At 46.2% G+C, this 13,267-nt stretch overlaps 1 protein-coding gene across 1 annotated transcript; it reads left to right on the top strand.

Annotated features, from left to right (window-relative positions):
• The first annotated feature begins 329 nt into the window (after window positions 1-329).
• TIMM17A (translocase of inner mitochondrial membrane 17A) lies at window positions 330-12,466 on the top strand. The gene is made up of 6 exons (XM_061185237.1): window positions 330-420; window positions 3,108-3,207; window positions 3,341-3,404; window positions 7,615-7,743; window positions 8,477-8,587; window positions 10,691-12,466. The coding sequence occupies exons 1-6, from the start codon at window positions 395-397 to the stop codon at window positions 10,774-10,776; spliced, it is 516 nt and encodes a 171-aa protein (XP_061041220.1). The 5' UTR covers window positions 330-394; the 3' UTR covers window positions 10,777-12,466.
• Window positions 12,467-13,267: the final 801 nt, after the last annotated feature.

Raw genomic sequence — 13,267 nt, 5'->3', positions numbered from 1 at the left:
TCCGGGTAGTCGGTGGGGCTTCACCAACTCTGACGAAGTAGGCAGCATTTAATCCACACTTGACAGCCAGGTACTAGAACAAAGAAACGTGTTCGGGAGTTCTGGGAACCCTAGCGGAGCAACACCAGGTTTGCCTTTGGCCTGGCCACGCAGCTTCAGTGATGGGTACCTCTCCACACCTGGGGGCCCCGGGCGCCCCGCCCCCGCCCGGAGCCTTGCCTTCCGCCCGGAGCCCCGCCTTCTGCACCGCAGCCCTATCCCCGGCTCCCATTGGCTGCGGGAGGAGGCGGCGAGCCAATCCCTGCACACTCTAACGCCCTCCGCCTGGGATCACTTCCGCCGCCGGGCCAGGCCCCACCCCGCTCGCCCGGCGTCACGGAGCGGCGGAGTCAAGATGGAGGAGTACGCGCGCGAGCCTTGGTGAGTCTGCCCGCCGCCCGCCGCCCGCCGCCTGCCCCTCTGCCCCTGCCCGGCCCCCGGAGCGAGGCCGCTCTCAGCCGCGGGCTCGGCAGCGCCGGGGGTCGTGGGCACCCGGGCGTGAGCAGCCGGCTAGTCAGCGGGGGCCGCGGGGCCGCGCCGGGTGACCTTGCGGTAACTCGAGGGCGCCCCGGCTCGGCTGTGTGGCCCCGGCCCCTGCCCGGCCCGCGGGTCGGGAGCAGCCCCTCTGCCCGCCGGCGACCTTGGGCTCGTCTTTGCGCTCGGGCGGCTCGGCCTGCGTGGGCAGGGGGCGGTGCCCGGGGAGGGTCCGCGTGGGCGCGGCGGCCGTGGTCCGGGCTGGGGTTTCCCCGTGGGGGAGGGGCGGCGCGGTCGGGAAAACGGGGAGAGTAGCGTGTGTTCTCGAAAAGCCGGCGACGGGGCTCTATTCATTCGGCATTTAGCGAGGGGGGGTGGTCTCTGCCCCGCGCTCGGTCGGTCCCAGGAATGAAAGCATAGAGGAGTCAGGCACGCACACAGTTTAAGGCTTCGGAGGTCATGAGTGAAAAATCAAATCTTGTTTTTTGGGTTAATCACCTGTGTTTTTTGTAAGAGCAAGAACCAAGGTGTTCTCCAGCTGTGTGAAAAGGCCCAGGGCTTTACATTCTGATCTTGCCAGCATTAACCATGTTGCCTGCTTTGTGCTTTTTTTCCTCCCTGAAATAAGATACAGAGTGTATGTTTCAGCGCCTCCCAGCTCTTTAAATTTACCTTCTCCAAAGGTAGTGGTCCCCCTTCCTGGGTTGTGCTCAGGTGTGCAGGACTCAGCATGCTGTACACTGCTGTTGTCACCTGCTCTTGGCTATGATATCGTGGAACAGGTTGGCAAGAGGGGAAAATACTTGACTTTCTTGGGTTAAAGATGTTATGGGAATCATAAATTTTCATCTGCTACTTCATTAGGTGGCCCCTTTCCTTTCTCAGTACATATGTCCTGAAGCAGTACAGTCAGTTGTCTGGTTGGTTTTATACTCAAAACTGCTTTGATCTTCTGGACTACCCTGTTTTGTGAAGTCATCCGAGCTCAAACTATAAGCATCTTTCTCCTCCCTCTGCACCTGCCCCAACGCCATAGGCAGCCTGAATTCTTTCAAACCTTCCACCTTTCATTTCCTATTGTCAAGATCTTACTTGGCAGCCTTAATGCCTTTTACAGTAGTTTCCTAATTGCTTTCCTTCTCTTCAGTCCTTTTTAATACATCATAGGTACTTAATCATCCTAAATAATTTTTAATCATGTGTTTTCTTTTCAGAAGCCTTAGTCTATAGGATATAGTGGAAAGCATTTGGGGCCTTTGGCGTACTAGATTTTGTATTTAAATTGGTTCTACCAGTTATTACCTATATGACCTTGGGCCTCTGTTCATCTGTAAAATGGAGAGGAGACAGGAATACTCTTCTGCAAAGTTAAAAGATTAGGGAGTCTATAAGAAAATAAGCTAGCTTTCTTGAAGATCAGGTTATTTGCACTATAAGGCACCTAAAACATAGTTGATACTTAATAAATGATAACTTTAATCGTGTGGTTAGTTATTGGTTCCCTGTTGCCCTGTATTTGTCTGGCATTTACATTTAGAGTCTGACTTCAACCTTCCTTTTGTGTATCCATCACTTCCCTGCAGGAACCTTGATTTAGCCAGACTTAGTTCAGAAACTGTTTCCATCTTGCCTTTGTTTTGGATGTCCTCTCTTGGAATACTGTGGCTGCTCTCTGATCTGAATCCTGCTATTCTTTACTGATTTTTTAAATACTCATTTTCATTCTAATTGATTGTAGGATCATTTAGATTCGATCGTTTAGAGTTAGTGACTCTCCTTTGTCTTTCCTTTTTACTTTTTTTTTTTTTGGTCGCAGCACGCAGCTTGTGGGATCTTAGTTCCCCAACCAAGGACCGAACCCAGGCCACCACAAGTGAAAGTGCCGAGTCCTAACCACTGGACTGCCAGGGAATTCCCATTCACAGACTTTTTAATAAGCCAGATTCCTAGAATAGTGGTTCTGTTCTACTGATCAGATTACTCATGTCATTGTGCTGCATGAGTTAGGGTGCTGCATTTGGAAGCCGGGTTTACACATTTCACCTCTAATTATCAGATGTTAGAGGTTACCAGTGTGTTAAGTGGATCTGATACAAACTTAAGTTCCAGATGCTAACTTGGACTCAGTAAACCCAAAAAGAAGTTTTAAAATTTAAATAATGTGTCTTCTGCGCCTGTTGAAACTTTATTCTTTGGGTCTCAGCTTTAAATTTTGCTACAGCTGGAGAGCTTTCCTTGATCCCCAGGCGACTGGGTCACTGTTGATTATAGTGTAATTTCCTAATGCTTGTTTATTTGCTTTTCATGGTGCCTTAGAATAGATGAACTAGTAGTTGAGCAAATGAATAAAGTGCTGTGAACAGTAGGGAGTTGAAGCCAGTTCCATTCCCTGTAGCTTAAAAGACTTGGGCTGAATAGATGTGGATCTGTTTAGAATCCTTAATCTTTATCTGTATTTTATGGGCCAGATATTACTGGTTGCAGTGAGCCCTGCCCTGGAATCTGTTGTATATCCCTTACTAACAACGAGGGTTTTATGGTTTATAAATGAGAAATACGCTCATCTTTTTTTTTTCTCTCTTTCCTGTTCTTAGCCCCTGGCGCATTGTGGACGACTGTGGAGGGGCCTTTACGATGGGAACCATAGGTGGTGGGATCTTTCAAGCAATCAAAGGTTTTCGCAATTCTCCGGTGGTGAGTGGGTGAATGGTCTCATGTCATCATTATTTGAGACCCGTTTGCGAATGTCACTTGGGCCCCATCAGTGGGTTGGAAGTGTGTTATACTCCTAATGTATTTTTGGCTGCTTCCTTTTGTTTCCTTGTAGGGAGTAAACCACAGACTGCGAGGGAGTCTGACAGCCGTTAGAACCAGGGCCCCACAGTTGGGAGGTAAGCAGAATGTTGCCATTTGTACTTCGGATGATTTTTTTCCTATTCTTTTGAAGATGAAATTCTGGTTTTTTTTCTTCTTTTTTAGATTATACCAGTTAGTGATTTTAGTTTGGTCTAAATAACAGCTTGTCACAAGTTAGTATCTATGTGGATTCTTGATTTATGATTTATTTGGAAAGTTAACTTGAATTGTTGCATCCATTTGAAAATCTGTCCTTCAGAAGCTCAGTGGGGTTTTGTTTTTGCTTGGTTTCATTTGATTTTCCCCTCTTATCCAGACAGTGTGTCTACAGCGTAGGTTTGTGAGGGTCAGGAGTGCTAGCTTCTGGGTTAGCATGAAGCTGAAGAGGACGTGAACAGAAGGGTTAGGGTGTGTGAGAGGGGTGGATGGAACTGCTGGGGCTCCCTCCAGGCTTCGCTTTTGGACGTTGTACCGAGGTCAGTGCAAAGGTGGAGAACGATTATGTTCATCACACTCTTTAAGCTTGGTAATTCAGAAGCTGGGAGAAGAGAGTTAAGAAAGCTGGGAGCTTATATTTGCTTGCAAAGATACAGTCAGGCTGAAGAGACCACATATAACACGTGAAATGGGCTTAGCACTTTCATTCGTTCCTTAGTGATTTTGTGCATCAGAAGAAATAATCTTCTCTGTTTTTAATAGCATTTGTTTTCTTTAGAAGATAGTAGCCAATGTCTGTTGTTTATTGAGTGCCTGCCATGTGCCAGGCACTCCAGGTGTTTTACAGGATTATTTTATTTAGTCCTCACAGCAACACAGGAGGTGAGTACTATTATCTCCATTTTCCAGATGAGGAAATTGAGGCTCCGAGGGTTGAAGTGATGGTGTATCTGTTTCCTGTTTTTCTCTCTGTAATAATTGTACACCCTGGAAAGTAAACAGTGACTAATTTTCCTTTGTTTTAATGGTTACCGTGTTGTTTAAGAGTGATAAGTAGTAAAAAAAAAAAAAGTACACACCAAACCCTGAACCTTCGATAAATGCAGAAGTCATACAGGTTTTAACAGGTTTCTTGAGAGGCTGCTTCTATCACATGCATTTTCAGTGAATAAAAAAAACAATCAGGTAACTGTCACAGCCAAGAAGAGCCTAAGGAGGTATGACTACCAAATGTTATGAGGTGTCCTGGAACAGAAGAAGGACATAAAAACTAAGGAAATCTGAATTAAGTATGGACGTCAGTTAATAATGTGTCAATATTGGGTTGCTGTGACAAATGCACGGTGCTGATGTTAGATGCTGGGGAGACTGGGTGGGGGGTGCGTGGGAGCTGTACCATCTTCACAGCTTTGCTGTGACTCTGAAACTAGTCTAAGAATAAAGGTTTGGTTAAGAAACAATCAGGGTGAAATAGAGGAAGAGTAGGTTGTGGTGTGAGTGAATTGGGGTCAGCCTTTTTAAGGAAACTACTGAGGAATCTTTATGGAGTCTTGAATTTTAAAAGTACTGGGATGGCACTTCCAGTTAATTCAGTGAGCGTTTACTGAGCTCTTCCAGTTAAGCTCCTGGGAAAAGGCAGTGTGGGAAAGTCATAGTTGTGTCCTGAAAGGTCTTGTATTTTCATAGTGGAAATAAGACATGCTTTTGATATGTCCCCGTTATGCTTCCAGCCCTTCCTTGCATTTTGGAGAACAAGATGTTCCAGGCTCATCTTGTACTTTCCCTGCCTGAGTGTAGAGTCAGCCGTCCCCAAGGAGTCCTGCTTCCTTCTAGTTGAGAATGGTACTTAGAAGCCAAAATCTGGGCACTAAGTGTATCACTGCTGTGGGGCATGGCTGTTCCCAGGCCTTCTTAGGAATGTACTGTATGTATATGAACACACACTAACCACGTACACATACATACGCACGTTTATATCTCTGTTTCTATACATCTATGTGTATTAGGAGTCATGGGTTCACACTGATACCTCTAACTCCAATCCAGCCCCACAGGTTCATGCTTTTTTCTCTTTTCATATGAATACTTTCCTCCTTGCCTGACTTGGGCTAGGGCACCCCATAACAGGCCACCCTTCCACGTGGGCACACTGATCTCCATGCGTGGGAGTGTCCTTCCTGTGGACGCCTCCTCACCCTGCTCTGGCTGTGGCTGCCCACACGGGGCTGCCCTTTTGTGTGGACTCAGTCTCCACTCTCATCAGCCGCCATAGCTTACTCTGGCAGTCATTCTTGGGGTGGGGAGATTTCAGACCCTTGTGAGGGAGTGGGAGAGCCTTGTTTGAGGAATTTGGTGAGATAATTCTAATATACCTGGACATATTTCTCTCCCAGGGCACAGAGCCACTGAGTTAGAAGGACGGACTATTTCATTTGTATGTAGTATGTGGTATTCAGTGTTGGACCGAAAATGAGGAGGCTCATGCATAGTTTATTATTATTTTTAAAAAATATTTATTTGGCTCCTCCGGGTCTTAGTTGCGGCACGTGGGATCTTCGTTATGGCACGCAGGATCTTTTTATTTTATTTTATTTTATTTATTTATTTTTTAAAAATTTATTTATTTATTTATGTTTGGCTGAGTTGGGTCTTCGCTGATGCACAAGGGCTTTCTCTAGTTGCGGCGAGTGGGGGCTACTCTTTGTTGCAGTGTGCGGGCTTCTCATTGCGGTGGCTTCTCTTGTTGCAGAGCATGGACTCTAGGCACGTGGGCTCTAGAGCACAGGCTCAGTAGCTGTGGCGCACGGGCTTAGTTGCTCCACGGCATGTGGGATCTTCCCGGACCAGGGCACGAACCTGTGTCCCCTGCATTGGCAGGCAGATTCTTAACCACTGTGCCACCTGGAAAGTCCCCAGGGTCTTTTTAGTTGCAGCATGCGGGATCTTTTTCTTAGCCGCGGCATGCGGGATATTTTTTTTAGTTGAGGCACGTGGGATCTTTGTTGCCACATGCTGGATCTTTAGTTGCGGCATGTGGGCTCTTTTAGTTGCAACATGTGGGATCTTTAGTTGCGGCATGCGGGATCTTTAGTTGTGGCATGCGGGATCTTTTTAGTTGCAGCATGTGGGATCTTTGTTGCCGTTATGTGGGATCTTTAGTTGCGGCATGTGTGTGGGATGTAGTTCCCTGACCAGGGATCAAGCCTGGGCCCCCTGCATTGGGAGCATGGAGTCTTAACCACTGGACCACCAGGGAAGTCCCTTGTGCATGCTTTAACTGGTTATATCTGCTGGATTTAACTCACAGGGTGAGCTCTGGAGAAGGGTGCTGGTGATGATCTGGTTCAGACAGTTGGCGGAACCCAGTTTATTGTCCTTATTAGCACACCACTGCTGCTGTGAGGTTTCAGAGGGTGAAGGATAACCTGACAAGGGCTTCTCAGTGTAGTTTTTCTTCTTTCTTTCATCTTAATATAAGAACTCTTCATAGAGTGTAAGTCATGTGTATTCATTTTAGAAGATTTGGAAAATAAAAGCACAAAGCAGTGAAATCGTCTGTTATCATCTGTCACCCAGAGATGCTGACAATTAAAATCTTGGTGTTGCCTTTTTATGTTTTGTGTGTACTTATACATGTGTATGTGTGGGTGTTTGTTTTTTATTTTACAGAATAGTCACTGTGTTTAGGAAGCGTTTAAAGTGCAAAGTAATCTGATTTAGGGTTGCTTTTAGTTTCATGCTTGAGGAGTAAAGGATAGAAATGAGAGAGGAAAGGTAATTCCCATTCCCTCGAGGTTCCATAATTCGAACTGTTTGTGTCACCCTTTTGCCCTTTATGTGTATTGGCTTACGCCTGTAGTACATCCCAAAATAGCCTGGTTTCTTTTGTGTTCACATTGGTGATTTTCGTAGAGCAGGTGCTCAGTGGCACTGACTGAAGAAAAGAAAAATAGAGGTAAGATGAAGCTTTAGTAAAAGAAAAGAAGGAAGGACGACACTTTTTAAACAGATACACAGTCTTCTGAAAGGGGGTTTGAATGGGTTTAGCCCAACTCTTTTAGGCCTGGCTTATTTCTTTTAGGCTTTGGGCCATTGCTGATTTCCCTGCTGATGTAATACAAACCAAGCTTTATTAAAAAGATAAGTATTTTGACTCCTGTTCGGTGCTTATTCAAACTTGTTTGCATGTGTTTGTGAGAGTTTTAAGAATATAGTGAGTGTTGTTATTTAAGCTTGTTTTTGACTATTACATTTAAAGTCTAAAATTTAAAAAATGAAATTTATTTGTTTTGTTTTTAAATAAAATAGGTAGCTTTGCAGTTTGGGGAGGTCTGTTTTCCATGATTGACTGCAGTATGGTTCAAGTCAGAGGGAAAGAAGATCCCTGGAACTCCATCACGAGTGGTGCCTTAACAGGAGCCATCCTGGCAGCAAGAAGTAAGCAGTCATAGACACACGCATTGAAGCCAACCTCTGCCTGAATTTAGGGACGTCTGTAATAGATAAACGGAGCATTGTGTAACTTGGTATAGTGTGAGTGTATATGGTGATTTGGGGGGAAAAGTAAAAGGATCTCTTAGCTTGGAACGTGGAGAACAAGAGAGCCTGGGGCTCTAGCCAGTGGTCAGCGTGGTTAAGGGCAGTTCACGTTCCGGTTCTGCCGCCTTCTAGCTGTGTGACTGGGCAGCTTCTCTCCTCAGCCTCTGGAGTAATCATCGTACCTGTCACACAGCATTGTTAGGAGTGAAGAGCTTAGATCCATCTTCTGGGTCTTTGGGACAGAGAGCAACCTAGAATTCCTTTGGGCGTAGTGGGTGAGCACAGGAGTCAGCACCCTCTTCTGTGAAGGGCCAGGTAGTAAATGTGTGGGCTTCGTGGGTTGTGAGGGCTTCTGTCACATGTACTCAGCTCTGCTGTCATGAGCGCAGCCTAGACAATACGTGAATGAACGCGCATGCTGACCCAATACAACTTCATTTACACAAGCAGGCCGTGGGCTGGATTTGACCTGCGGGCCATAGTTTGCTGAACCCCGTCTTGGTCAGCGAGAAAGGGGGTTTGGGAACGGGGGGTAGCATGGAGCCCTGTGGACAGGTCTTTGCTTTATGGTATCTTACATTAACCTGGATTTCTGTTGAAGTAATAATCTCTCTGTTCTCAATGTGCTCAGACGGACCAGTGGCCATGGTTGGGTCCGCCGCGATGGGTGGCATTCTGCTAGCTCTCATCGAAGGAGCTGGTATCTTGTTGACAAGATTTGCCTCTGCCCAGTTTCCCAACGGTGAGTCGTCTTTCTGCCTAACACCACAGCTCAGACGTTTGAAATGGTTTCCCGATGTCTGCTAAAACGTGGTAGTTTGAGATCTTTGCATCACACGTGAATGCGCCGTGCTCCGTGAGGATTCTGGTGACAGGCCGTGGCTCTGCACACGTGTGGGTGCAGCTAGTTGTGTTCAGTCTCAGTAACAGAATGCTTTGGCTAGATGATGCCGTCGCTCTTTGCTTATAGTTCTTAGGGTTTAGCAGTGCTCACGTGCTCCTTCTGAGGAATTGCCGATCACTTCAGCGGTGCGGCAAGAAAGGTCCCTGCAGACGTGGAACAATGATGGCCGTCAGTCGCCAACTTATTACTGCCTGTGTGGGGGGCACCGCTCTAGCTGCCGGGGGCCGTGGGCGCGTCAGGCTGACACGCTTCGTTGTGCTGCTTCCTCGCGGGAGAAGGTGACTCGTGGTTGGAGGTCACTTAGGGCTGGAAGGAGAGTTTTTCCGAGAAGTTGGTGATGTAACGTGTTGCTCCCGTTGCTCTTGCGTGGTGCAGGGGAAGGTGACGTGGTGCGCGGTTAGCGGTCCACAGGCCATCAGCACGTGGTCAGGGAGTGTCTGCTCAGCGGTTTACGTGTGCAGATTCTTGGAACTTAGAAAACTTGAGTTGTCTAAATGGGAATATTCCTTGACATTGGAAGGAAGCAGAAAGACAGTGAGGATCATAGTGGGGAAGAGCCGGCCTGGCCTTTGGGGAAGGAAATATGCAGAATGGTGAGACTTGTTGAAAGTTATTTTTGGAGCTTGGAAAGGATTCGGCATAGAGTTAGGGACAGGTCACAGCTCCCGATTCGATTTGATTTCCCTGAGGCACCAGGCGAGAGATTCGGTGTCTTTTGGGCACGGTTCTGGGGCCTGCTTCTCGTGGCCAGTGGATGACCCGGGTGACTCCTGGGCCCTCGGTCCTCGCTTCTGTTTTCAATCATTATTTCTCACTGAATACTCTGTTGTGATGGCCACTTTCTTATTTTGCTTTTTAGTTTAGCACTTTAGTGTGAAAGACTTCACGTAAGATGTGAGAAAAGTTCCATGTTTCCAGAAATTCAGAAATTGATAGAACAAGAACTCAGTCACACTGTCTTGTAGGATTTAGCCTTGTTTGCTTGGGTTTAGGCTTCTTTCCTCGGAAGGAGTTCTCTAAAAGAAGTGCTTTTTATTTTAGACAGGAGGAGTGTTTCCAAAAGGCTATGCGGGGGCAAAAATCTTTGAAAAGTTAATCATATTTTTCCAGTTAACTTACATGAAAGAGTTCTTAAAACAGAAAGACGAGATAAAACTGTATCGAAATGGTAACAATGGTTATTTTTGGTTTATCTTTTTCACCCAGTGTCTTCTCCAGCTTTCTGTAATGAACAGATATTTTTAGAATATAAAAAAAAAATCACTGGAGTAAAGTGTTGGAAAGAAAGCCCTCTTTACCACTGTCCTCTTTCTCTTTTCCTTCCAGATATTTTTTAGTCTGCCTCAGTTTCCCTGAAGAAAAGAGGAGTGATTATTCCCATTAAAGTCTTTTTTTTAAAGAGCCACATTTTTTCTTAGGTCACAGGCCGTCTCATCCTTTGAAAGCAAATACTACAACACTTAGTTCTGCGCAAGCTAGGGGATGGGGGTGTCTCCCATTTCAGGACCCATTCCTTACTTAGTTGTATAAATTGTATTACTGAGTTCTCTTGAAACGTGACTAAGGTACTTAAACTTTGTGAAAATAATTTTAAATAGCTACTGAAAGATACATCAGGAGGTGTGAGAGATTCGTCCAGTCCTGATATGGCAGCTTGTTCAGCAGTTGCTTTAAAACTGGCATGTTGTTTCTTGCTGTAATTATTCCATCTGACGCTGCTGGCATAGCATTCGAGAGCTGCTCCTTCTAGAGCAGAAGGGACGCCAGGCTGCCATACGTTAAGGCGCTCTCGTGGGAATCGGGCAGCTCTACAAAGAAATTCAGATTACAGCTCTGAGGTAGCACTTTTTTTTCTGAGTTGATTGGTTTGCTCTCTACAGAGACTTGTCCCTTTAAATTACATAATATTCAGGTGGTGTTTAAATTCCCTCTTAATTGCAGGTCCTCCGTTTGCTGAAGACCCCTCCCAGTTGCCTTCGGCCCAGTTACCATCCTCACCTTTCGGGGACTATCAACAATACCAGTAGGACCTCTCCCCCAGGACTTGAACAGAATGAGCTGCGGTTCAAGGAAGGATTTCAGACGGTCAAATTCAGTCTGTTTTAAAACTGTAGGTGGGACAACTATGGCCAAATAGGCTGTGAAGAGACATTTAGCACATTTTTCTATTTAAAGGAACGTGGGGGGCGGGGGAGGGTCTTAAAAGATAATACATTTATTTATTCACACTTGGATTGCGTTTGTGATCAAAATAAATGTCTGAAATCTTTAGAAGGAAAAACAGTAAGTGCTTGGAAGATGAAGGACCAGTGGCAAACAGCAATGAAGCATGACCATCATTTCCTCGGGGACCTCTCTGCCTGGTTTTGTTCTGTTAGTCAAACAATAAAAAACGCCAGGACATTGCTCTTTCTATTAAGATAAGTTGCAGAGTTCTACTTTTCATCCTTGAATTCAAATAATGCAGAGTCCATTGCAAGTTGCACGTGGTGCAGTCACCAAGGATTGGTCCACAGCAAACACTTCCGGGCTGGAAGGCTGCGGGAAAGTGCTTAGCCTTCTCCTTGCAAGTAAAAAAATACGCCACGTCTTGATTTTGAGGGTGTCGGATACAAAACTCTCTTCACCTCTGAGGCTACTGTGTCTTGATTCTTAATCATCAGAAAAGCTTCCTTCCGGTATACCCAGTTCTGTGTGAGAAGGTTCCTGGAGGGCATGATAGCCCTGGAAAAGTTTGGCGTTGATGGTGTGCTGGGAAGTAAAATACATGCTGTTTTTAATGTGTTGCAAGTCCCCTGAAGCTGATCTTCATCGAGGGTGTGCTTTGGGGTCTGGCCGGGCCTGGAAAATGGATTAGCATTTCAGAATAGGCCATTTTACTGGCTGTGGTGGAGATGCCATGCGGCCTTGCAGGAGGCAGGCCGTTACTCCCCGTTTGCCTGCCTCTGTGTGAAACGGAGAGCAAATCCGTGTGGGTGTGGTGAGCACACGCATATTCTGGCCCAGTGCCACGTACGCAGTAAGCATTTAATTTACTAATGCTGGTTCGATCTTTGTGTGGTAAAATATACAGGAAATCATATCATTTTAACCATTTGTAAGTGTACAGTTCAGTGGAATTTAAATACAGTGTAACAGTCACCATTGTGTATCCCAAAACTTCCTCATCGTCACCAACAGAAACTCCCCATCCCGCCTTCCCCCAGTTCCTGGTAACCACAGGTCTACTTGCTGTCTCTGAGTTTGCCTATTCTGGGTACCTCGTATAAGTGGAACCATACGATATTCGTCCTTCTGTGTCGCTCTTATTTCATGGAGCATCATGTTTTAAGGTCCACCTGTGGTGTAGCATAAACCAACACTTCGTGCCTTTCGATGGCTGAGTAATATTGCATGGTGTGCAGAGATCACACTTTATTTCTCCATTCATCCATCGATGGACACTTGGGCTGTTTACACCGTGTGACTCTTGTGAATAACATGGGCGTACAAATATCTGTTTGAGTCCCTGCTTTCCGTTCCTTTGGGTGTAGACCTAGGAGTGGCGTTGCTGGGGCATGTGGTAGTTCTACGTTTAACTTTTGGAAGAAGCACCAAACTCTTCCACAGCGCCGCACCATTTGACATTTCCACCAGCAGTGCACGAAGGTTCCCATTTTTCCACATCCTTGCCAACACTTTTATTTTCCTTTAAATAAAAACATTATAGCCAGTCTAGTATGTGTGATGTATCTCATCGTGGTTCTGATTTGCGTTCTCCTGGTGACTCACGTACCGCGCTTATTGGCCATTTGTGAGTATTTGGGATTTGTCTTTCAGTCTGTAGCTCTTTTGACTTCCAGGAGTAAATGTAAGGAGATGTTATCAGAAGAACAGTTCAAAGCTGAGGGCATGTTGAATCGCAGATAAAATGCTTTACATTTCTTAAGGTCTCCTAAACTCTTAAATGGCGTATTGGTTTGGAAAGTAAGTTCCTTTCTTGTGAATTCGGAGTCTGACGGGGGGTGTGTATGTGATGCTGGCGTGTTTTTGCCATTTTATTGGTTAACTCAGCATATCTGAAGCAATCCTTGGTTACAGATGAATTTTCTGGAAGGAGGGGTGGGGGGGAAGAGAAGAAGCTTGAAAAAGACGGAAAACCAGTTCTTTTCGAAGAACTTGACATTTAATTCCACAGTATGTGGGACGGCAGGTAGAAACCCCGAAAACCTTTCCAGTTGTTTCCCTGCTGCTTGCCCCTCTCCTTGGTGGACGCCCCCTTCCTCTGTCCCGCACTTAGGAGAGCTGCTGCTCTGGGCAAAGCCTGGCTGCCCACCTACCTGCTGGGGCTTGGCCTGAGCGGAGTGGCTCCGTCTCCGTGATGTGTCTAGTGTGGAGATGGGGGGCCGGTGAGGAGAGGTGAAGGGGGAAGCACACTTCATTCCTCTGATTTTCTACTGGAAGCCTCGTGCCGTCTGCGTTTCCAGGCACAGGTGTTTCATAACCGCCCAAGAGCGTCCTCGTGTGCTGTGTCCTCTG

Source organism: Eubalaena glacialis, chromosome 3, assembly GCF_028564815.1.
Source record: "Eubalaena glacialis isolate mEubGla1 chromosome 3, mEubGla1.1.hap2.+ XY, whole genome shotgun sequence".
Lineage (NCBI taxonomy): Eukaryota > Metazoa > Chordata > Mammalia > Artiodactyla > Balaenidae > Eubalaena > Eubalaena glacialis.
This window is presented reverse-complemented; position numbering and strand designations above follow the sequence as displayed.